At 54.3% G+C, this 25,316-nt stretch overlaps 1 protein-coding gene and 1 long non-coding RNA gene across 9 annotated transcripts; one reads left to right on the top strand and one right to left on the bottom strand.

The window, feature by feature from the left end:
- Positions 1 to 298: 298 nt before the first annotated feature.
- On the bottom strand, positions 299 to 5,760 carry LOC118613805. Of its 3 annotated transcripts, none has more exons than XR_004955894.1 (4): positions 5,627 to 5,760; positions 4,085 to 4,157; positions 1,826 to 3,354; positions 299 to 683 (listed from the first exon to the last, which is right to left on the bottom strand). It is a non-coding gene; the product is annotated as an uncharacterized LOC118613805 (long non-coding RNA). The 3 variants fall into 3 exon arrangements; XR_004955895.1 differs by having other exon boundaries at positions 1,826 to 2,479; positions 2,627 to 3,354; positions 4,085 to 5,760; XR_004955893.1 differs by having other exon boundaries at positions 4,085 to 5,760.
- SEPTIN3 (septin 3) lies at positions 2,841 to 24,218 on the top strand. Of its 6 annotated transcripts, none has more exons than XM_036237594.1 (11): positions 2,841 to 4,176; positions 10,719 to 10,910; positions 13,549 to 13,677; positions 14,093 to 14,174; positions 15,167 to 15,304; positions 16,388 to 16,505; positions 17,366 to 17,461; positions 19,063 to 19,162; positions 20,344 to 20,395; positions 20,678 to 20,771; positions 21,152 to 24,218. In XM_036237594.1, exons 1-11 carry the CDS (start codon positions 2,868 to 2,870, stop codon positions 21,197 to 21,199), a joined length of 2,358 nt encoding a protein of 785 aa, XP_036093487.1. In that variant the 5' UTR covers positions 2,841 to 2,867; the 3' UTR covers positions 21,200 to 24,218. The 6 variants fall into 6 exon arrangements, with proteins under 6 accessions (XP_036093487.1, XP_015991297.2, XP_015991298.2 ...); XM_016135811.2 differs by having other exon boundaries at positions 22,902 to 24,218; XM_016135812.2 differs by having other exon boundaries at positions 19,066 to 19,162; positions 22,902 to 24,218.
- Positions 24,219 to 25,316: the final 1,098 nt, after the last annotated feature.

A 25,316-nucleotide genomic window follows, 5' to 3' on the forward strand; every position in this document is an offset into this window, starting at 1 on the left:
CTAAGGAGAGCGGCAAGCAGACCAGACAGCCCTGTGTGGGCTGCGACGCCCTCATCGGCGGAGAGCAGGCGACAAGGTGAAGTTAAAGGAGATGCCAGGAAAATGCGTAACCTAGTTCCCGGCTCAGGGTGAGTGCTGGGAGGGTGTCACCTATGGTCACTGTTGTATTTGGTTCCTGTAAGGTGTTTGTACACCCGTCTTCCTGAGCTGACTGAGAGCTCCTTCCAGCCCTGGTACTTAGTAGGTGTTCAGGAAACGGTAGCAATTATTTTCGCCATCTTTATGATTGCTATCGCTGCGATTGAGGCCGAAGAGCATGTGCAGCCCGGCCCACAATGCCAGAGCCGGGCTGGGTGGCCTCGCGGGTCTCCATAGTCCCAGGGCTGGGTTCTCTTCGCATCCTCAGGGCCTTCATACAGGGCCCCGGCTGGGACAAACAAGGGCTCAGGGAATAGTCATTGAAGCAGACAGTCCCTCCTCTTGGCCTCCAGAAACTTCGGCTTGCTTGAAGAAAGACCTCGGGCACCGGGTGGGTACGATGAACTGCGGGTCGTGGAACTAAACAGGGTAAGGAGGCAATGCAGAGGGAAAGCAGAAGTGAAGTGGGCTCTGGGAGCCCCCAGGTGTGGCCATATTTGGAGTGTCCCTCTTCTCACTGATGGCATCTCTCCAGGCCTTAGAGTCTGTGGAAGACAGAGCAGATTTTGGGAGGGCAGGCAGCAGGGCACCGTGCCCCAGGTGGCCTTGACTCCAAGGCAGCCCAGCCTGGCTGTTATGAGCCGCCTCTGGCCCTTTGGGATTCCAGAGGCTCAGAGCAGCCATTCACTGCCACCCACTCCTGAGAAGCCGGCCCCTCCCTGCCCCAGAGCCCAGCCCGGCCGGGGATGTCGCTGGTGGGATAGGTCAGGAGTAGGCTGGGCTCTCGGCCTGGGGACTGTGGCCTGAAGGCTGAGTGGAAGCCCATGAGGGTACCACAGGGACGAGGCCCCTGAACTGGTCGCCATGGCCACACTTGTGGTACAGAGGAGGTGAGGGGCCTGCACCAGCCTCAGCTTCTCAGACCGGGGACCACTGGGCTTCTCTTGTTTTCTAAGCAAGGTAGGTGGGTATTTGTGTGTGTCCAGGGGATGGGGAGGAGGGATAGGACCAAAGGATGGATGGGAGTGGACGCATAGTGAGGGACTGGGGGTCTGGAGACATTAGAACAAACAGGTCTCAGAATTCCCATCCAAGAAGCCTGTTCCCTGTGTGGGTAGGCACGCGGGGGTAGATGCTTGCGGTTAAGCGCAGGCGAAGGTGCGTGCGCCCAGGCACGTGTGGTTGTGAGTGAGGGCAGGAGGGCAGGGCTGCCAAGTGGGGAGGCGATGGAGGCTGGCACAGCCTTGGGTACACATCTGTGGCTGGAGCGGGCTGAGGGGCTGGGATGCCACCGTGAGGATGGTGAAGACCCCCTGCTCCAGACCTTAAGGACCCGGCTATAGGATCACGCCCCTCTCCCATGAGCCCCTCCTGCCAGCCCTGGCCTGTCCCGCCCCCAACTATCAGGTTCCGGCCTACAGTGCTGAAAGCAACAGAAACAGCTTTGTTCCAGAGGGCGAGTTACAGGCAGGCCAGAGTGTGCACCAGCCGGCCGTGGGATGGCCCTTCCACACAGATCCGCAGCCGGAGGCCCCGGCCACCTCTGCGGGAAGCCCTGCGGCTTCTCCCCCTGTGCTTTGCGGCTTCTCCAGCCCAGTGTTTCAGCAGCGGCCTCACCCATCTCCTTGCCCCCATTCTGCTCCCCTCCGATCCCTCTGTCACACTGCCCCAGAGCGGCCGTTCTCACCTGCGGATCGCCCGGGTCATCTTCCAGGGCTGAGCATTGCTGTGGCCTGGCCTGGGCCTCAGTGCACCTGCAGCCTTGCCTCCCCTGTTTTCCCAGACACAGCCTAGAAATCCCTACGGTGGATTTTCAGAAAGATGCCACACTCCTCACCTTTGGGCCTTTCGTGTGACTCACCCCAACCCAGGCCCAGCCTCCCTGCTCTGACACCAAAGACTGAGCTAACGCTTTGCCCTTCACACTTGCCTCTGACGTAGCCCCGCCTGCTCCTCCGCCTGGTAGGTTCCCCTGGAGCATCGCCGCTGGACTGGTTTGCTGGACGGGGTTCCTCCTGCACGCACTCGTTACTTCTCCACTTACGCGCCTCCTTCTCTTCTCTGGGGGCCTCCTCAGCTCTAGTTCTGGTTCCAGCTCCAGCAGTGGGCTGATCCAGAGCCCTTTCCCGGTTCCGGGCAGGAACCCCAGATGCAGACCCTGTCCCAAGCCAAACTACTCATCCCTCAGCCTCCTACCTGGATGCCTGACTCCTATTTTGGCTGCCGTAGATGGGAACCCAGAGCCCTCTGGCCCCTTCTAGAAGAGGCGGAGGCAGATAAGCGTCCGATAGTTGCCATCCTCCTCCAGGGTTCCTGAACACGTGTACGTGACCTCCCGGAGCTGTCCTCAGAGAGACGGGCCACACTCAGGCCCAGGCAGAAGGAGAGGCACTTCCCCCCCGCCCCCGAGTTCCTTCATGCCGGGGGCAGCCTATTCACTGAATGCCGCCACTGTGGGAACACCCTTCCACACCGGCCTGTGAGATACCTGGGTAGGCATGTGTGTGAAGGTGGATGTAGGTACGGAACAGGAGCCGCAGGAGGACTGGAGGAAGGGACATATGTACTTGGCTGAGGACTTGACGGTCCCCTAAACGAGGCCCCTTCAGACCTAGCGGTACTACCTGCTGGGCAGGAGAGGGAGGGCTGGCACTTCTAGGCAGGAGCACCTCACCCGTGCTTGTCCCCTTCTCTCTGCTGATCGCCTCAGGGGAAGAAGAAAGACCTGGATGGACCACGACTTTGAGATGCAGCCGCACGAAGCCTCGGGGCCCGGAGCCTGCTTCTCCCGCAGCCGCCTGCTGGGGCACCCTAACCACCCCTCAAAGCTCCCTGGAGGGGCGTCCCCTCTCATCCCTGTCCTCAGGAAGACCATCCGTCTGGATGCCTTCTCTCAAAGCCACGTCCCACAGGCTTCTGGCCGACCGGGCCTCGGAGCCAGGACCCAGAGCAGGCCCCCCCAGGAGACCGGCAACAATCCCGTGCCCAGGAAGCTCAGCTCCATCTCTTTGACACTCCGTCAGAACAGCCAGGCATGGCCCCTGGGCCCCCTACCTTCTCACTGGGAAGAGGCACCCACCCTGGGCAGGGAGGCTGCCACCCGTGGAAGAGAAAGGCTGTCCACTGGGGACTCACCCTCTGTGACATTGGTCCCAGGGGGCAGGGTCCGTGCCGAGGGCCCAGGGACCTCAGGTCTGGCCAAACCTGGCAGGGTGCCTGTGGTGGAGAAGCCCCTGGTGAGTTCTTACCTGGCCCTACCTTTCCAATCTCGATTAGCCCAGAAGCTGCCGGGCCCCGCAGTGGGTCAGGGGCACCCTGTCCCAATGACTGCCCACGTGCCTAGCAGAGCTTCCCCAGGAAGAGGCAGGACCCGGTCCAGGGGCATCCCGAGACCCCGGCTGCATCTCCAGAGGGGCACCCCAACCACGGGGCCTGCGATGGCCATGGATTTGGCTAATCTGGAGATGACGAGGCCAGGCACAGACAGACATTTAGCCATGATGGCCACCAACAGACCTAGCTTGCCTGTCACCTTAGTTACATCAAACACATCCCGACTGGACTCAGGCACAGAGTTCCCTGCTCTGGTTACCAGGCTGGGCACAGCCAAGCGGGGCCTGGTCAAGGATGTGGTAGCCTCAGACCCGGTCAAGCTGGGCACAGCCATAGCTACGGCAGGCACAGCCAAGCCACATTCAACTCCGGGGGCCACAACCGTGGATCTGGCAGCCCCGGACCTGGTCAAGTGGGGCATGGCCAGGCCGGACCCAGCCCCGGCTTTGGCGAGAGTGGATCTAGCCAGGCTGGACATAACTATGGATTCTCTTGCTTTGGACACAAGCAGTCTGGGCACAGCCACGGGTTCGGTTGTGCCAGTCACCTTAAATCCAGCCACTGGGGAGACCACAATGGACAGTGACATTAACCTGACCACATCGGACCATACCTCCTACCCACCGACGTCAAGCAGAAGCACGGACTCAGCCCTGGACCACTCTACAGCGGATGCTGCCACACACCTGGCCAGAGAAACCAAAGGTAAATGCGAAGAGCTTGGCTGGGTGTGCGCCGGGCTGCTGCCGGGGGCGGTGGTGGATTATACGTGGAGATGGATTGTACGTAGATAGGTGGGAAAGGGAGGGGGGACTCTAAGGTCAGAGTTGAATGTGCTGGAGGAAAAGCGAACGAGGTCGAAGGGCAGAACACAGGGGATACGCCCTGAACCGGGTCCTAACCTGCCAGTCGGAGGTCAGGCTAAGGGAAGTCACCAGAAAGAAGGGCTCCATGCTTGTCTCAGTGATCCCTGAAGTGCTGGAATAATCAGGTGGTTTATAGGTGAGTCCAGCTTTAATGCAAACCACCTCTAGGAAAATACAGACCAGCGCTTCAATAAGGGGTGACCTAAGAGTCGCCACTGCTCTGCTCCTCTAGCTGTGACTACTGACCTCACCTGAGAATGTCCAAGTCATTCACACTCAGCCTTTCAGGAAGATATCGGTTGCTTAAAAGGTGCCTCATCCAAAATTCTTTCTTGGTCCCCCACCCCCAGCCCTTTAGTCCTGAAAGGTGAGTCGGAGTCTTGTATATAGGGAAGTCCTACCCAGAACTAAAAATAGGTAAACACAGAACTAGATGTACATTTGGCCTCAGAGAGGCTGTGACATGCCTCAAGTCATGTAGCTGGTTGGTGGCAGTAAGCTAGTGAGAACCCAGATCTTAGAATTCTCCTTCCCCACATCGCCAAGGCTCAGAGAGTCTGGATTTGGCAGGTGCTTGAAAGGCACCCAGTCCAGTGCCCTCACTGGGGCTTTGGGTGTCAGACCCCTTCCCATCGCACCACACGCTCAGTCCGGCGGAGCTTGTCCCTGCCCTGTCTTCATACCTCCCTGTGACCTCGGTGCTCCCTCGGTCCTCAGCACAGCCCTTCTCCTGAAATGCAGGTATGGACAGAGGCTGGGCTCCCTTCCCCCCTCCCCTCATCTCTCAGGCATGCCCAGAGCAGCCCCTTCCTTCCTGAACGGCCCCCTGCCCACCACACCGGAAACCTGGGTTTCCTCCTTCTCTTTCTCTCCTTCATCCCATACAGTCTATTTCGAACTCTGTGGATTTGCCTCCTTGACTGTCCCCTCCTCTCCATCCCTCTGCCCTGTGATGCCACAGCCCTCCCCCTCCCCCAGGGCGCTCCCTGCACACAGCTGCCACGGGAACTGACGTATTCGATGGCAGCGCTTTCCACTTAACAGCGCTTGGTGACTCGCCGTCATCTTCCCCTAATGTCCAGCTCCTTAACCTGGCTTCTGAGGTTTTGAACTTCTCCAGCCTCTTAGCTCTACATCCTTGTCTGGAATTTTTTCTGCTTCGGCTGCACCCGGGAGCTCTGAGTTGTCCACCAACACCAGGCAGCTCTCACTTCTGCTGGCCCCTCTCTGCAGAGTGCCCCACCCTTCTTCCTTCCCACCTCCTTTTGCCTTTCCATCCTGGCCCTCACCTCCTCCAAGGAGTCTTCCACAATCCCCCTCTCCTCAGGTGCCCACTTCCAGGCCTCCACGGTGGCCTGCGTCAGGACAGTCCAGCTGTCTCCCCTGCTAGACGGAGGGCCCTTCCGGGACAGGGATGGTCGTCCTCGTCCCGGTTCCCCCAGGGCCTGGCAACGTGCTGTCCTTTAATGCTGACCGAATGCATGAAAGACTTTTTTTTCTGACGAGGCTCAGGAAAATTCCTGACTGGCTCAAGGTCATAGGGTCCATCGTCCCGGAGCCAGGCTGGAACCTGGGCCCCTGACTCAGGGCTCTCCAGGCACCCGCGCCTCGGCAGAACCGCGCTGAGCCAGCGCAACCTCCCAACCGCCGCGTGACTCACGCGCGCGCACCGCCGCCTGCTGCCGCCACCGGTCCCCTGCGCCCGCCCCAGCCCGGAGGGTAAGAGGCCCGAGCCAGACTGAGCGGGAGGGACCGGGACTGGGATGCCGGCACCTTCCCTGGCCGGGCTCGCATCCCGCGCCTGCGGGCACAGCGCCCCCGCGCGCCTCCGCGGCCGAGCGCAGCCCGGCCGAGCGCCCGCTCCCGCGTGCGGACAGGCAGGGAGCGGGTGCGAGCGCGGGCGCCGTGGGAGGGGGAGGGGCCCTCGGCGGGGCCGGCGGGCGCGCGGGTCACGTGGTGTGGGTGGCAGCGGCGGCGGCGGCGGCGGCGGCGGCATCCGTGCGCGCGGGCAGGGGCGGCGCGGCGCCGAGCGAGCGGAGGCGAGGTCCCGGACGGGCGCGGCGGCGCGGGGCGCAGGGGTGGCGCGGCCGGGCCGCGGGCCGGGCGGGTGGGCGGATAGCACGGAGGGGCGAGGCCCGGCTGCAGGGGCCGCTCGGCCCAGGAGGAGCCCGCGCCCGGCTCAGCCTTGCAGCCCCGCGCCCTGAGCATCTCCCGGGAGGAACGGAGACAAAGGAGGATTCATGTCCAAAGGTAGGGCGGCTGGTCGGGCTACCCGCGCCCGCCGGGAGGAGGCTGCGGCCCCGAAAATCCCAGCTGGAGGTGCCACCTGGGGGAGGGTTGCTGCGCTGAGGAGCCCACGCACGGTGACATATGCACGGATACAACGCGCACACGGTGGCACACACCCCAATTTATGCATGCTCAGAGAAATGCACCCATGGACACACTAGCGGGGACCCATGTGCACAGAAAGCCCCACACTGGAGTACACCCAGATACGCGCACACATGCCCACCACGCACAGGTATCAGGGCCACCTACCGCCGGATAAGAGACCTGGGCGCTGACACATAGACCCCTTCCCCCACACGCAGACAGGCACCAGCTGGTGGTCTCCAAGGGAACTCGTAGGCCTTCAGAGGACTGGATGGGGGAAGGGGGTGTCCCAGGGCCTTTTGCTCCTGACAGTGGGAAAGGACCAAGGTATCTTTTGTGATTCTTTTTCTGAGAGCAGGGCCTGGGGCTGGGGTTTCCTCTGCTGCTAGGGCCTGGGGAAGATCTGCAGCTCAGGAATGAAGGAAGCGCCTCCCCCCACCCCACTAAGCCAAGGAAGCAGGTGCTATTTTGGAAAGGTCTCCTTCCCCCTCTGCCACCTTCCCCACTGAGGGGCGGGTGTTCCTGGGCTGGACAAAGACAAAGCCATTCATTTGCCTGTTAAAGAAAGCGCCAGAGTCTTTGCTTGGCATGGGGATGGGGGTGCTGTTTCTGCGGGGGACTTAGCCAGAGGGAAGAGTCAGGTGGACAACGCCTCTCCCTGGAGCACTGGCGGGGCAGGTGGCTCCTGGCAGGGGGGCTGCAGACATATCCCCTCTCTCCAGGGCCCTAGGAGAGCTGGGAGCCTGGGAGGGACCCCAAGGACCATTTGGGCAGGATGGCATACTTGAGCTACATCCTGCTGTGATCCCATCCTGAGCTCTTCCCTGCCTTTGGGGCGCCCCCTCCAATCGTTGTTGTGGGGGAGGGGCAGGTCTCTTAACAGCATCTTCCCCCTTGACTGTGGCCTGCGCCAGAGCTGTCTGCTGGCCGGGGGTCAGCTGTTCTGCCAGGGGAGCAGTCTCTGAGGGAGGAGAAAGGTGATGGTCTGAAGTGACACCTGCTTCTCAGCATTCATTCATTTATTCATTCATTCTTCATTCATTCATTGCCAAGTGCCTGTGTTACGCTAGGTATATGGGGGCCCAGAGATCAATATGACATGGCCTCTGCCCTGAAGAAGGGTGAACACTAGCATGCGTTTAGTGCTTTTGTATAACCTTCACAGCAACCAGGCAAGGTAGGTACTATCCTCATTTTCCTGCGGAGAACACCGAGGCTCACAGACATCACCCAGCCAGGAGTCAAGCCCCGAGCCAGATGCCCATTGGGGGTTGGCAGGTGGGACCAGGGAGGCTGTAGGAGCAGATGATGGAGCTACAGAATTCAACTCCAGAGCAGTATTTGTCCTGTGCCCTGGAGGTCTTTGTATACTTGGCAGGCACCCTCACCAGACAGTGGGCCCTTGTGGGCAATGACCTTGTCTGGGGTCCAAAAGTGTCCTTGGCATTTAATCTAGGGTTTGGCTAGAGGAAGCTCCCATTCGACAGCATATGAAGTGACTTGGAAGGGATGGAGTGAAAGAATGAGTGAATGAATGAATGAATGAGTGATACAAGTACCAAGGTGTTCAGGGGGCCAGGGTAGCACAGAGGAGGGGCATCCACACCAGACAGGAAAGCAGAGGCTTTCCTGAGGGGTGGGCCTTGAGCTGATGGTGAGGGAAGAGCAGGGCCGGAGTGGACAAGTGTCGTCCAGCAAAGCCTGTGGCCCAGCGAGCCGCTGTAGGCTGCAGCTCTGTGGTGGTGGTCGTTAACCTGTAACTGGCATGCGTTTGCGAGGGGCGCTTGCCAGCGGGTGCTCTGTCCGGGGCGCACAGTGGGAGCTAGTAGGTGCGTGCTGGGAGGATGAAGGTGATCTGTGGTTGCTTACTAGGCCTGCCGCGGGTCTGCTGGAGTCCCCAGAAGTTGCCTGGCAAGTCTGGTAGGCAGGCCCCTTCTCAAAGCCAGGGTTTGTCTTTGGGGATGCTCTTTTAGGAAGCTGCAGGCCATGGCAAGGACACACACTTTATAAGAATACTTACAAAAACTCCCATAAATAAGTGCAAGACTCACTTTCCAGGTCTGTAACATGGGTTAAACCTCCCTACACACACAGGTGGATCTCTCTCACATCACAGCTTGTGGAGACCAAATGGGTTCGGCTATAGAAGCCCAAGGGAATCGATAAGGGCCAGTGCGTGAGCAGCTGGGCAGGGAAATGGGGTGCTGACTCCCAGCGCAGGTGTGCCGAATGGCCGAATGGGGCCGGGGAGCCCTGCGGGGAGAGTCGGGTGCAGGCTGGCTGTGAGGGTCAGCAGCCGCCTTGGGCTGCGCCAATCCGCCTGCCTGGCAGCCACTTCCTGGGAAGCAGGAGGGAGCCCAGCCAGGCCCTGGGGAGGTCCCGAGGCTTTGGCTGCGCCTGGGAGTGACGAGAGAAGAACAGTTTCCCGTTGGGAGAGAGTCTTGCCAGCACCCGTGGAAGGACCAGGTGGTGGGGGTGTAAGAACAGACTCTTGGCTGGTTTGGGGGTGGGGGAGGGTAGCACGCCCGTCCCCTCTCCCTCGTGCCCATCTGCTGCTCCATCAGTCCTCCCGTAAGCCTGAGACTCGGCAGGGCGGAAACCACGAACCACAGCGCTCTAGAATGGCGAAGCCGGAAGGGGTCCTCGGGAGCATGGAGTCCGATAACCATGCCGTGCAATGGGCGTCTGGGCCCCTCCCTTTGACAAGTGCTGTCACGTGCACCACTTCGTTTCCTCCCTGACAAGCCCGTGAACTTGAAAGGGGCAGGAGCAAGAGGGGCTGGAACCGCGAGGCGCTGCGTGGGTGCTTCTAGGCCTCACATCTCACGTAGTGCTCGCCACCGCCGTGACCATGATCCTAAGCCATTTACAGAGGACCACGTGGGCTCACAGCGGGGGGCTGCTTTGCCCAAGTCTGCAGAGCTGGCCGGTAATGGAGCCAGGCTCCTCCCGCTTCACCACAGCACCCCATTTCATGGATGGGGAAATGGAGCTGCTCTAGGCCGGAACCTGCCCGGGTGGACAGTGGCCTGGGGCAGGAACATACAGGTTTCTCTTGCGCGGCCGTACCCATGATCGGCCAGGCCCTGGGGACGCCTACCTTTCTGCACTGGAGAAGGGCTGTTCCTCGGCCGCCCCTTCCTTTTGTTGCCCACCATCCCGAGAACACACCGTATCACCTCAGGCAAGTCACTGCCCCCACCTGGGCCTCATCCTCTACCCGCCGCTCAAAAGGGGAGACTTATTCCTCCCACAGGTTCAGAAGAATGGCTACGAGGGTATCTGGGGTTCCTCAGGGCATAGACTCCCCAACTTTGCAGTGGTGCTTGTAGAACTTTGGGGACACCGAGGCTGGGAGACAGGAGTGACGCTCACTCCGCAGAGAGGAAGTAGCCCTGTTTGCTACTAGAAGACAAAGCAGCTGAGGTCAGTGACAGTCAATAGATGTTAGGTCCGCTCTCCTGACCGGTCCTTGCCCTCTGGGGAGGCACGACTCGGGTTGGAATACCCCGAGATAGCTCCCAGAGCAGTGGTTCTCCAGTAGGCATGCAGGGGACGCTTCGCACTGTCTAGAGATATTTTTGGTTGTCCTAACTGGGGGCTATTACTGGCACCAAGTAGAGGCCAGGGATGCCACTAAACACCCTACAATGTACAGGATGACCCCCCACGGTAATTGCCCAGCCCAAAGGGTCAGTAGTGCCAAGGTGGGGAGACCCCTGAGTTAGACCACAGATGTACTTGGGAGCAGTGACTGCCTTTGAAGTGGCCTTAGCAACTGGACAACCTGGGTTCTGGTCCAGATCCTGCATCTGACTTGCTCTGTGTTCTCAGGCAAGTCCTTCCCCCAGGCCTCAGTCTCTTCATCTGTCAAACGAGGGACCTGTACCAGATGACATCTAAGGTCCTTCCAAGGCCCAAATCTGTATAATTCTGTATCGGGAGGATAACACTGTGGCTTCCATGTGACCTCTGCAGCCCACCCCTCCCGCCTTGGCCTTGCAGGGCTCCCAGAGACCAGGACGGACGCAGCCATGTCAGAGCTGGTGCCTGAGCCCAGGCCTAAGCCGGCAGTGCCCATGAAGCCCGTCAGCATCAACTCCAACCTGCTGGGCTACATCGGCATCGACACCATCATCGAGCAGATGCGCAAGAAGACCATGAAGACCGGTTTCGACTTCAATATCATGGTCGTCGGTACGGAAGGCTGTGGGGTCACTGGAGGCCCTGGTGGGGGGCAGCTCTGAGGCTCCCAGTTCTTCCCGAGGATGACCTCAGTCCTGGCTCCTCTAGGATGAGCTCTCTCTAGGAGGGAAGATTTCACTGTGCTGATCACACAGGCCTGACCCCCTCCGCCCCTCAAATCCGGCTGATCCGAGGGTGGGATCTGCGGGAGGATGGGCAGCCCGGCCCGTCACCGTCTGGGTGTACACAGGCTTCAGCCATGCTCAGCCTGCTTTCGGGTGTGTGGCCCGGGGGCGTCATCGGTGCCCTTCCCCACCTTCCAGAGCTGGGGGGAGGATCAGATGGAGTAGGGTCGTCTTGGTCATCTAGTGCTTTAAAGCTTAGAAAGGACTTCCAGGACACTGCTTGGTCACTAAGTCGTTCGTGTCACCAGGTCACAGAATATATGAGCGAGAAGGGACCTTTGTCCTATCTCAGCGGGGTATTCACTCGGTTGCTGGTACAGGGATCTAGGCTTATTCCTTCTTCCTTCCTTTTTTATCCTCCACCCCATCAATCACCGAGTCCTGTCAGTTTTGCCTCGTAAATATCTCTCACGCCTGTCTCCTTCTCTCCATGTCCACTGCTCCCAGCCTAGGCCGAGCTAGGTCCCTCACCCGGATCACCACGGCCACCTGACTCAGTGCTGCTCAGTGGAGCTGGGCCAGAGTGCACATCATCTGGAAAGTCTTGCTATAAAAAAAAAAAATCAGTCACACTTTGAGTGAGTGATGCTGACCCTCCTCCCGTCTGCTTCCCCCTTCAATCTATTGTCCACTGGTGACTGAATAATTTTTCCAACCCGCAGAACTCTTCAAGCTACCCATCCCTAAGTGTAGGGGTTTACGCTCCTAGTCTGGCTTGGAAATTCCTCTCCACACATCTCTTAACCACTTCCCATCTTGCTCCTCCTCACTTATGAGGAACAGTTCTCCTGGAATGTTCTTCCTGCCATGTTCTTCCCTACCTCCGAGCCTTTGCATATACTGTTCTCTCTGTCTAGCACCCTCTTCCAGCTTTTCGTGGGTTATTGGAAGTCACTCTTCAGGCTTCAGCTTAGTTATTGCTTCTTCCTGGAAGTCCTCCTTGATCCCACAGAGACTGGATTAGGTCCCCTTTAGTACGAGGTTATAATAACAGCCTACAGTTATCTCTTTCATAGTGATTATGGCAGCATCTTGTAGTTGTCTGCTTACGTTTTGGCCCTCGCACTAAATGGCCCCTTGAGGGTGAGAACAATGTCTCGCTCACCACTCTACCTCCAATTCTAGCATAGCACAGACACTCAAGAATACTTAATGAACAAAGGACCTTAGAAAACACCCAGACCAAGAATGGTGAGTGTAAGACCCGTGGGCCACCTCCGTCCCCAGCAGCACCATGGCAGACACTGCTGATCGGCCATGTCACGTGATCAGTACTGAGTCCAGATGTAACCTTTTTAACATACTGGGCTAGGTGGCTACTATGAGTTGATCAGTGGGAATGAGAAATGTAGCGTATTTGTCATCCCTGGGCTCATCCAGTTCCCTCCTTCCTCACAGCGTTATCAGTAAACAAACTGAGGGGCAAACTTGACTAGTCCAGGTGCTCAGGGAAACAGCACAGGCTCCTGCCCCGCTGCCTGGATCTAATCTGCCACAAGAATGCTCTAGACCAGCACTTCCGACTTTACCTTTACCGTCTGCATGATTCATCTGGAAGTCCTGTGAAAATGCAGATTCTGAATCACAGGGCTGGGGTGGGCGCCCAGCATCCTGCATTTCCTACCAACATCCAGGTGATGCTGCGCCGCCCATCAGGGGCAAGGTTGCTGCATGATTCTTGTGTATGTTAAAGATTGAGAAGCACTGCTCAGACCGGTGGTTTTTCAAATGCCTTTTAGTTGTGGAACTCCTTCTCAAAATGAAATCTGTAGCGGCGTGTGTGTAAAAACAGTTAAAAGGCAGCCATCGTGAAGGAGGTGGAGGCGAGGGCTGGTCCTACCCGCCCGGCTTCCTCCTGTCACAGTGCCCTCTCAGGTGTTTATCTCCTCCACAAGACACTAACTGATACACTAGAATAAAGACTGGCTGTGAGGCCACGGGGTTCCTTGGGTTCGAGTCCTGGTCTTGCATTTATGAGGTATGTTAGTTACCTTGTACATATTTTATGTTAGGTGGACGTTAGTCTTTCCAGGGCCACTTCAACTGGGGAAAAAGCCAGCGTTGGGACTCACAGGGCTGATAAAAGCGCGTTTTGCTAACTCGTGAAAGGTACACACACACTGAGGCCGTGTTAGACTGCAAAGTCATTCTGTCGTGACTTTTAGTATTATTAAAGACTAAAAACTTAAGCAAGAACAAACAGAAAACCACCACCCTAGACAAATACGGAGGTTGTCTCCTTTCTCAATGGTCTTGGGGCTCCAGGAAGGCGAGAATGTAGAATCTCACTGGTTCACCCCAGTCCTCCCGCTCATAAGAAGCCATCGCCAGCATGCTTGCTGTCTCTGCTCCAGTGGTCCCTCCCCTGGGTCACAGCTCTAGAATCCTGTAAGGTCGTGGGAGAGAATCAGGCTCAGACTCAGACATGCGGGTCTTTCCGCCTCTCGCCCTCCTGTCTTGCTCAGGTCAGAGTGGACTGGGCAAGTCAACACTGGTCAACACACTCTTCAAATCCCAAGTGAGTCGCAAGGCCTCCAGCTGGAACCGGGAGGAGAAGATCCCCAAGACCGTGGAGATCAAGGCGATAGGGCACGGTGAGGACCAGGCGGGACTGCGGGCGTTGGTCAGAGGGGCCTCTGCCACAAAGGGGGAAGACTGGGCCTTATGAGGGAATGACGCAAATGAAAAGCAACCTCAAGACAGAATTAACCCCTGAACTCTATGGAGCCAACTCCTTACACTCCGCGTCTAGAAGGGGGATTAAGTGGGGCTTGAGCTGGACGCAGAAGAATGGGTGGGATTTAGACAGGCAGAAGTAGGGAGGGTATTCCAGGGACAGGGAACAGCGTGAACAAAGGTGCTGAGGTGGAGAAGACCCTGAACTTGACTTTTCTAATAATTGGTCCTGCAGAAGGAAGGAGCCTGGGTCTCCCTGGCTGGTAGGCAGTGGGGCACCTGGCACCACCCGGAAGAGTGACCTCTTTGGTGCCTTTTCTGTTAACTCTCCAGTGATAGAGGAAGGTGGTGTCAAAATGAAGCTGACTGTCATCGACACCCCTGGCTTTGGAGACCAGATCAACAATGAAAACTGGTATGTGTGTGCCTGTGAGAGTTCTATCCTGGAGCCTGCAAGGAAGCCACCGAGCACAGTGCAGATTCGTTCGCGTTGAGAGCCATCTGCGCCCTCCATGCCGAGGGTCGAGCGGAAGACTCGCTGAAGGACGAGAGAGGGGCTGTGAGGAGGCAGGAGTAGGGGCCCAGAGCGGGGCCTGGTGTGCAGGTGGAGGGGACAGTGCAGAGGGAATTTCGGCCAAGGGATTGCTTGGAGGTGGCGGCAGGGCAGGCAGGACAAGGCGAACCTGAGTGCAAATCCAGGCTGACCCGAGGGCTGTGGCAGAGCTTGGCCTGGACAAACAGAGGGCGAGTGAGAAACGGGAGGGAGGGGAGTTGCCGTGAGGAGAAAGCCTCTGAGAATCCACAGAGCAAAGCTGCAGTCAGCGTTCAGCCAAGAAGGGGGTGAATGCGCTGCCCGGAGTGTACGTGGAAGGTTCTAGGCGGAAGTCTGCTCCCTGACAGGGATAGAGACCGTGGTGCTTCTGTGAGGGAGATGGGGTCTGCCACGGACGAGCGAGACAAGACAACTTAGAATGACCTTGGAAAAGTGCCTAGTCGCCTTGTTCTCTGGTCACTTGCATGCTCCTTGATGGAGATAAGGAATAATGACAATGACAATGACAGTAGTCATGATAATAATGAATCATTGCCGTGCTGAGTTTGTTCTATGCGCTGTTGCTATGCTAAGTACCACACATCTGTGCATCCTGCCAGGCACCAGGAATCCTGCTTTTCGGAGTGGGGTGGGGGCTTGCAGGCTCCCACAGCCCAGAGGGCCAGGTCCTCGAGGGAGTTCTAGCCTTGCTAACAAGGAAACCCACCCATGGGGCCTGAGAGAGGTTGGTCAGCGGGTGCACTAGACCCCCTAGTGGAGGTAGGAAATGAGATCATGTGAGGGGACCATGCCTAAGATGCGCTCCCGGGTCCTGTCCTTCTGGAACATCCATCTGCTTCCTTCCCATCCCCCAGCTGGGAGCCCATTGAAAAGTACATCAATGAACAGTACGAGAAGTTCCTGAAGGAGGAGGTGAACATCGCCAGGAAGAAACGCATCCCTGACACACGCGTCCACTGCTGCCTCTACTTCATCTCTCCCACGGGACACTCGTATGTACCAGCCCCACCCCCTGCTCTGGTTCACATCTTCTGGGCCCATCCTCTAGTGGACAACCAATACCCGGACTCAGCTGGAGAGCGCCACGTGGGCCCCACTCTGTGATTCCCCAGATCTTCCCCAAGAACGTCTGACTTCCTTGCCAGGAGAGTAAAGCTCACCGGCATCAGGCCCCCTGCTGCCTACTGGTGGTCTGGCACCATGGCATGACTGCCAGCAGGGAGAAGTTGGCCTGTGTGAGCAGACGGCTCTTCGTTTGTTCAGTCGCTCCCTGCTTTGCACAAGGCTGGGGTGGCAGCAGCAAGCAGAGTGAGACGGGGAGGGACAGTGCTCCTGGATTGGGAGCTGGTGTTTTGGAAGGCATGTGGGATTCAGCTGTAGGTGTGTGGAGGGTGGCCAGCCCAGCACTAGGTATCTAGAAATGAAGGCTGGTAGCAAGCAGGGCATGCTGGGAACTCTGCTTGGGAGTAGCAGGTGGGGCTGTAAGATGGGGATGGCCAGCAGAGGATGGAGAGATCCAAGTGGGCAAGCGGGCAGCCTTCCTGTTAGGGGTGGTGGTCTCGTAGCTAATGACTAAGTCCGGCTGCAGGGCCAGAGTTCAGGTCCCAAGAAGATGGCACAGGGAAGGCATGCCCACATTTTGGGGAACCAGGTACTCAGCAGGTGTTCGGTGGTGGGGTTGAGGAACTCAATGAAAAGCTAACTGTATCCTTCTAGAACCCGGACCCAAGCAGAGCAAGGTAGCAGATAGCCTCACTTAATGAGTCCCCTGGAGTACGAACCAGAACCAGATTTGGACCCCAAGCCTGGGGGCAGCTGGGCCCTCAAATGGCGAGGGACAAAGCCCCCAGTTGGACCCCTGCAGGACTAACTGGGAGCTGGCACGAGGCTTGTCTAGGAGCGCTGAGCCATAGGCAGAATAAGATACACACGAGTAACTACGACACAAGGCTGTGTGGGTGGGGACGACAGTCCACAGCCACACCCCGAAGACAGAAATCCCACCTGGAACGGTGGCAGTGGCTGAGTGGGGTAGGGCAAGGAGGCTCTGACGCCCTGCCTTCTCTGGGCCCCAGCTTGCGACCTCTTGATCTGGAGTTCATGAAACACCTCAGCAAAGTTGTGAACATCGTCCCTGTCATTGCTAAGGCTGACACCATGACCCTGGAGGAGAAGTCTGAATTCAAGCAGAGGGTGAGAAGGCCCCCTCCACCTTTTCCTGTCCACACCCTGCCTTCCCCACCTCTGGTCCAAGCCCTCGCCTCGCCTTCATTATTATATCCCCCCGCCCCACATCCCACCCATCCTCGACTCACCCATCGAAGAGGCTGGACTGGAGATGTCTGGGGACCAACAGTGAAGAGAAGTCAGTGCAGCCCCAGGCTGCTTTCTTCTCACCTCCAAACTTACCTGCAAAGGCCACTGAATACGTAAATCGCTGTGAATGTGAGAATCCACCCCTCAGTGTTAGGCTGCTCGAAGGACTGGACTCATTAATCAAGGCCCTCCAGTCCTTATCGGTGTCTTCTATAAGCACCTGTGCTCAAAGCGTCCAGGCAGGGGTGAGGAGGGGGGTGCGAGAGAAAGATAAAGACAGTTGCTGCCTGCCATCAAGTAGACCACTGAAGAAGTCCTGGATGGCTTCCTGGAGGAGGTGAGACTTAAGCTGAGATTTGAAAGAGGGTAAACAGAGATGCTTGGGGTGGGGTGACTCACGTCTCTTCCCTACAAATGGGACTGCGACGTACAGTGGCAGGAGCACTGCCCATGTGGAATCTGTACTCAGTGGCGCTGTTTGTCTAAATCCTAATCTTATGGACCCTGAGATGAGCAAGCTGAGTGCCCGGGCTGTTCCTCATCTCAGGCGTGGCTCTGGTACTTGTGTGACTGGGGCTCGCACTTCTTCAGGACCTGCCTGCTGCCCAGGGCCTCGGGATTATCAAAGGGTGACTTCAGCCCCCCCCCACACGCTGCACATGCATGCACACACTCACACATACAGCCCTTCCATTGTCCTGACACCTGACTACCTTGTTTCTCTTCCTCACCTCTAGGTTCGCAAGGAGCTTGAAGTAAATGGCATTGAATTCTATCCTCAAAAGGAATTTGATGAGGATTTGGAGGACAAGACAGAGAATGACAAAATCCGGGTGGGTGCCTGGGGCTCTGCACATGACACAGTTACCTCCCCCTCCCCCCACCATGGTACCCATGGCATGTGTATCACATACCGCTTCTCTCCACCTGCCTTTCACCTGCCTTACTCCTTGGCCCACCCTCCTGACCCAGACCAGAAGGACGCAGGAGAGGATGAGGACTGTGAACCTTGCACCCAGAGAGCCAGCCCTCTGTCCGTTCCCAGACCCCACAAAAGCCTCCTGTTCCCCCACAGTGCTTGGCAAAGACAGGCTGTGGGGTGATGATGGAAGGGCACAGGCAGGAAAAACATCAGGCTGGCATCTAGGGTATCAGAGCTCTGCCTCAGTTTCCCCCTCTGTAAAATGCAGAGGTCAGACTAGGTGAGTGGCTTATAGACTTTTTTTTTCCTTACAAGAAACCTTTAAACAAATTAAACATCAGACAGAATTCCAATACATAAAACATAAAAACAGAGCTCCTTTGGCTAAGTGATACAAGGCCCAGGGCCCTGCCTTCTCAGCAGGCCTCGGGCTGTCTCCTGGAATCCTTCAGGCTCATGGAACCTGGTTTGTAAACCATCGGCCCATGTGGTCCCTGAGAGCCCTCTCAACTCTAAACTTCTGTGATTTGAGGATTCTATGTCAGAATCCTGAGCTGTACTCTAGGCTTTTCTGCTAACCCACTGTAACCTGGAACAAATCACACAACTTGCTTTGGTCTTGAGTCTCTTCCTCAGTCAACTGTGGATAATCTAGTAAAGCTCCTTATCTGATGTAGTTGAGACAAGTAGTTAATCAGTTAATTGAGGAAATCATTTTAAAAAATGATGTACACAAATCATAAATGTTTCAAAATATTTATTAAATTATTAAAAGAACTTAAAACATATACATCGCACTCATTAAACATTCTTCTCATATGGAGACAAAGCCCGTTTGAGATTAAGTCCAATCTTCATGCAAAAGCAACTCACCTTTATCAAATCTTTCTGAAACATTCACCTTAATTTCAGAGAAACACTCTCCACCCTTATATGTCCTCAGCTTATATGACAGTCAATTTATCCAATTCCTGTAATAAGTACACATCAAGCAAATGGGTTTTGGAACAAACAGCTGGCTCTCGGTGAACATACAAACCACCTGGTAGAGCGAAGGGGCCTATGAAAAGCAGAGTGGCCTTCGAGCCCCCGCAGGTCGACGGGCCAGTAGGTTTTATGGGAGACAGCGTGAGGCATCGGTTACTTTCACTGTCAGTTGGGTGGCTTTCCTTTAAGAGACGTCTGTCTCTCCTAGCTGGCTCAGAGAGTTGTTTCAGATCAAACCAAATGTGTAAAGCACTATGAACAGTACAAAGTGTTCTGCTGAAGGAAAGCTGGCTTACTGAGGCTAACCAGCAAGGTGGGGGTGCGGTCAGGGTCAGACTGAGGACTTGGGACTTCCAGTCCAGTGCTCTTTTTAAAAGACAAGAGCCTTCCCCCTGCCATCAGTGGGATCACCGAATGAGCATCGGAAATGTGGGTTCAAGGCTAGAGGCCCAGGACTGTGTGCCATCCTGCCCTTGGAGGCCCAGGGTGTGGGAGGGTGACGTGCACGTGTGTCTGGTTTGTCAGCAGGAGAGCATGCCCTTCGCTGTCGTGGGAAGTGACAAGGAGTACCAAGTGGATGGCAAGCGGGTCCTCGGCAGAAAAACTCCCTGGGGGATCATTGAAGGTAATTCAATATATCTCATTGAAGACCTGGCTGCTGGCCAATTATGCTTATTTATTAAACACCTGCGGTCACAGTCATTGTCCTAGGATGTAAGATATAAAATGAGTGCCAGGCAGACCCTGCCATAAGGAGTTTGCAGTCTAATTGAGAAGATGAGACTCACAGGCAGGAAGCAATAAAAGATGGATTTAGCACCTGACCGGGAGGCCCTGACTCAATGTGTCAAAGGTCTTCAGAACACAGAGAGAGTGACGAGGGCTGGAAACACCAGAGAAAGGTTTTCACATGAAAGGGGGTGTGATCTGACCAACTGCTGAAGCGTTGTTCAGATGCTGCCATTTTCATTCTACGCTGAATGGATGTGACCTTGAGAAGGTCATAAGGATTTCGAATTGCTTTGATGATCTCATTCACATGAGGGGAGCAGGGTAGGTGTGACTTCTCAGAATGTCAGCTGCGGAGGCCCTTGAATCTCAGACAGGTTAACTGCCTTGCCCCTGATCACATGACTTGTTAGTGGTAAAACTTGGATTTCAGACCTGGATATTTTAATTCCAAAACCAAGTTTATCCCATTTATCATGTTTCTCTAATTCTCCTATGACCCTTTGTTGGGATTAAAAAAAAATCGTCTTATTATTTGGCTTGGATTAGAATTACTTATAAGAATGCCTGTCCTACCCATTAGATTGTGAGACCAGAAGTTTCATGTCTTAATCCTCTTCTGTTCCCACAATTCTTGGTAAGTGATTTACAAACAGTAGGCACTCCGTCTATGTCGAATTAGACCTTTTAAAGATGGCTTGATCATTATTTTCTATGTGTTACTGTCTTCCAATCAAATTATAAACTCTTTAAGGATAGGAATTGTGTCTTAGGCCTCAGGCAAGTTTCTTAGACTTTCGTGTATTGGTTTCCTTTTCTATAAAATGGGACATACTGTTCCTGTTAGCTGTTATTCCACAGAGTCTAGAACAGTATTGTGCCATTGTAGCTGCTTAATAAATGTTTGTTCAATGAAGACAATCACATGCACTGAAGTGTCAAGATAAGTAAACCTCAGGACGGGTTACAATAACCTGTCCCATGGCGCTCTCAAATGCCTCCGTGACCCGAACAGAAGTTCACCTGCTGGCTATTGCTGCATTAGTGAAATGACCACCTGCTCTGTTTTGTTCACAGTGGAAAACCTCAACCACTGTGAGTTTGCCCTGCTTCGAGACTTTGTCATCAGGTAAGATGGACCCCTGTCGTCAGATGGCAGTTTTAATGCATTGCGGGCAGGAGGCCATCTGTTCAGATCCATGCCCTCAGTCTCTGGGTCTCTCTGACAGCTTTCTGTCCCAGTTCCAGCTCCCATCATGGAGCAAAAGGGGACGAAGAAGGAGCATTGGCCCTGGAGTTGGTCCCTGATGGGCCAGGCCATGAAGTGACGTATTCACTTCCGACGTGGGCGACCTCATTCTCCTCCCACCCCTAATTGCATCCCTCTCTCTTTGCACCCCATGTCCTTCAGAACCCACCTCCAGGACCTCAAGGAAGTGACACACAACATCCACTATGAGACCTACAGGGCCAAGCGACTCAATGACAATGGAGGCCTCCCTCCGGTGAGCGTGGACACAGAGGAAAGCCACGACAGTAACCCATGATGACTTTTCTCTGTATCATCACACACACCTACTTTTCCACACACACACATCCCAAGCACCACCACCAACCACCTTCTTCCTTTCTACTCTGTCCCGCAGGCCTGTCTGGTATTTGTGGAGCATCTTGTCTACAGTGTGTGTGTGTGTGTGTGTGTGTGTGTGTGTGTATGTGTGTGTGTGTGTGTGTGTGTGTATGTGTGTGAGGGAGTGTGTGTGTGTGTGTGTGCATGCACGTGTGTTCAGGGGTGAGGTATTTTCACTGCCCTCCCTGGAAAGTCCCTTGTAAGTTTGGTTCCTCCATGGCTGTCCATTATCTGTCTCCTTTCCTTATGTCCCAGAACAAAGCCGTGCGCCTCACTCAGGAGGTCCGGGGGAGTTTCATTTAAAAATGAGGGAGCAGGTGAGCCACAGGTAACTCTTATGTCTGAAGCTGCCCGAGGACTGGGGCTGCAGAGATGCTCCAAGGATAGGCTGTAGAGCCAGACCTGGGAGGGGGCGAGGAACCAGGAGTGAACCTGCCCCTGGAAGCTGGGGGTGTTCTGGGGTAAGGCTCGGACTTCCTGGGAAAAGGAAGGTCGGGGACAGCGGAGAAGTAGGCCAGAACTAGGCTCCTGCAAGAAGAATTAGTGCCTGGAGGTGGAGACGAAAGCTCCACCCTTCCGTCTGTGTCGCATTGACTGCCCAAAAGCTACCACCTGTCCCTGTCACAGACTGCTGTTTCCACACTTGTCTCACTCGCCTCGGCTTCTGCTTTTTCTCATTCTCTCCTTTTCTCTCCTTTTTTCATCCTCTGAGGCTTCTTTTATTTCCTTGTAGATTAACCCACATTAGCTACATTTCTATATTTAGGACTCATGCCCAATCTACTTCCAAAAATGACTTTAAGTCACCTTAAAATGAAATCACAGCTAAAAGCATGGGACAGTACAAACTGGAATTACGAGAGAACCAGACCCATAGGGAAGAATAGGAAAGTGTTTCTGCAGTCGAGGGGTGAAATTGGCCCTGAGCCCGTGGGCAGCCTGGGCAAAGAAGAAGCTTCCCGGTGTCTGGTTCAAGAAGCACACAGGCTGGTCAAGCGAGTCTAGAACTGAGTCTAGAAAGTATCAGGAACAACACACAATTTTTGTCTTGGTGGTTTGGCTTCAGAGGCAAATTTTAAATGACACCTCCCTTTTCTTTCGGGATTCCTCCTTAAAGCTGGCTTCTGTGTTGCTCCTTTATATATACTTGAGCCCTTCTTCCCTTCTTTTCTATTCTCTCTCACTTCTCTGCTGAAGCTAATTGTATTATTGTCCATCTGTCTTTCCTGCTTTCCCCCCATTTCCCCCCCTGATCTTTGTAGACATTCTCAGCAATACCCACAATCATACATTTAGCCTTTTCTTGCCTTTCCTTTCAGCCCTGTATTTATTAATGCATAGATATCCCCTGTTTGTTTTATAAACAAGTTACTCCTTCAGTCTGAAAGGTGGCTAAAATTTGGGGCTGGGGAAACACTTTAGCCTTAGGCAAGGGAAAACACCAAACGATACAGTTTACAGTAACCTCATATGACCTCCTGTCTGTTCCATCTCCGGTCCGATCCTAGGTGTTTTACTGGTCCTCTGCAAATCCCAGCATTTATAGTCCCTTATCACTCAGGTGCTAGGAAAACACAAACACTTAAGACCAAGATTCAGTGGACCAAGTGAAAGGGATGGGTGATAAGATCACCACTGACCTGAAACCTATGATCTCAGTCTTTCCTGGGGCTCTTTACCAATCCAACTCACATCCTCCCTTACCCAAAGTTATTCTAGGGCAGGCACCTGTCAGGATAGAACAGCAGCAGGGTTAGAGCCCAGAGGTTGCTACATTTCCACAGAAGAGGGATCCCTGGCTTAGACAAGGAGCAGTCCTGTATGGAGATGTGGGATTGGACACCTAGGCCTGGCAGGGAACACCCAGGGGTGGGGGTGGTGGGCGTTGGAGAGGCTGACAGGAGGATGATACTTGATGCCCCTAAACCATGACCTCAGCCTCCTCGGAGAAGCTGTTTTATGTGTCTGGTGTCCACACCCTCAACCATTCTCAACCCCCCTGCAGGGAGAAGGCCTCCTGGGCACTGTCCTTCCACCCGTGCCAGCCACCCCCTGCCCCACTGCTGACTGAAGGCCATTTCAAGCGCTGCTTCTCCCTCCATTCCTCTCAGCTGCTATTGCTCCATGGCCTTTTTAGGGCTGTGTTTGTCCAGCTGACCTCCACAGGCCCTCTCGGCCCCCAGCAGGTGGGAGGGGCCAGCTGCCTCTTTAGGACAGTTGCCTCCATTTATCCAAACACCCCTCTCCTCCCAGTGGAATGGAGTTCTCGCCAGCACTGCCCTCCTCCATCGTCTGTGTCAGCCGGTCCCTGCCCATCTGTAAGGTGAAGAACTCATCAAGAGCTTCTTCTGCCCTTGCAAACCCATACCAGCTACTTGTAACCATCTCAAGGGAAACAGCATTGCTCCCTGTCCATCTGCATGAGCTACTCTTGGTTTCTTTAAAGGACCCAGAAAGCCACTTTACTGCTTGTCAGATTCATTGATGTCAGCTGTGTGAGCCCCGATGTGGGACAAGGGTGTCTCCTTTATTGCTTAAAGCTCATTTATGAGGATGGGTCACTACAGATGTTGGGCAGCAAGGGCTAGGATCACTTCTTTAAAAAAATCACCAGTTGTGGCTGGCCCAGAGTGTGGTTACATGCACTCCATACCCCATAATGCAGCCACTTAGCAAGAGTAGTTTTCCTGAAAAGATGTTTCTGGAGTTGACTTCCTTATCCTCAAATTAAAAAACAAACAAACAAACAAACAAAAAAAACAGAACAAAACTCCAGACCCCTACAAGATGTGAACTCTAGGAAGATAAAAAGCCCATCTGTCCACTTAGCAATAAGAGGGATCTCTTCCCACCTACCCCAGTTACTCCTACTGCCCCACCTCCACCCCGTTAATGTGAGTAATGAATTAGCCTGGCCACAGTCGGTCACTGTAGGCTAGTGGAAAATACCTAATGGAGGGCAAGGGCCCCCATCAGATGCATGAATGTTTGCGAATGTCGGCTGCCACTGCCCCACACACTGTGTCTTTATGAAATTGCCTCCCTTCCCACCCCCTCCCCCATCTCCACCTGGACACAACTTGCTCAAAGGCTGGTGACTTGTGGGCCATTCATCTACAACCAAGACCTGATGGAGCAAGAGGCCCAAGCCTAGGGGATGCAAGAACGACCCATTTCTTAAATGTAACCAGTCCCAGCCAACCTTTTGGTGACATTATGGTTAAATTTCCCAATTGAAAACAAGCCAACAGACTCAACTGGTTGTGTAAATGTTGCTAGACTTTATGTGTTGTACAACTAAACATTGCTGTTTGAACAATAACTGTCTGGCCCGTGTCTTATTTGTACTCATCCCTCCTTGGCCGAACAGCCATTATATCATTTCACATATATATGGAGGGTAAGGTGTGGACTGTCTTGGTAAGAAGTAGCCACAGAAATTCAAGATGGAAAACATTTTGTAAGGTCAGTTTGTCTTTCGTTGGCATGAGTTTGGAACCCTGGTCATCATTATTCCCTGGGATTTTGTATCCAAAATGAGTGAGGAAGCTATCACATTTGATCGTGAGGGATGCTGTGCTCTGCATAGCCTGTCTCCATCAGTGAAAAAGATGATTTTCATTCATTGAAATTCTTAGCTGTTACTTTCCTCCTTACTCCCAAAGGCATACAAAACCAGTCTAAAAGAAATAACTCATTTTGCCTAGAGACCTGCCTGTTTTACAGTGAATACTTTTAAGAGTTAAGAATTTAAATTTAAAGTACTAGCTTGTCCCTTGTCTTTTTTGAATTTAAATCAATCCTTCCTCTATTTGAGGTTCCTACTCTCTTCTGTGGCCAACAAATAATACAACTTTCACCTGTATATTACTTCTCTGAATTTGAATGTGATGACCATATATGTAACGGCATTTGGGGACTCAACATTCTGTAGAGTAAGTGCAAAGTATAGATGAACAGTGAGGGGTCAAAACTGGAGGACAACAAGTCAGGAGGCTCTTGAAGTCATTCAAGTACAATGATAAGGGCTGGAACTAGAGTGCAAGGCCACACCCAGATGAAGAGAAGTGAGATTTGAGCAACAGAACAGTTATGTGAACCTAATGTCACAGCTAAGAGAAAAAAAGAGTTCTTCTAGTCCAATGCTTTTAGATACATATGGAACCTGAAGTCCAGAGAGCATAACTGTCTTGCCTGAAGTTGCGCATTTAGGTACCAATGCAAGACGGGGACTAGACCTCAATGCTTGTTCCATTGCTTCACACCATTCCTATTGTACTTCGTCTATTCTAATAGTCTTGCACTTAAAATATATATATATTTCTGAAATCAGGATATAGCTTATAACTGATGACATGTCTATTTGGCAACTTTTCTTCTAAGTGGTACATTTGAAATGGTGTATCATAACTGACAGCAT

The sequence above is a fragment of the Rousettus aegyptiacus genome, unplaced genomic scaffold, assembly GCF_014176215.1.
Source record: "Rousettus aegyptiacus isolate mRouAeg1 unplaced genomic scaffold, mRouAeg1.p scaffold_m13_p_2, whole genome shotgun sequence".
Lineage (NCBI taxonomy): Eukaryota > Metazoa > Chordata > Mammalia > Chiroptera > Pteropodidae > Rousettus > Rousettus aegyptiacus.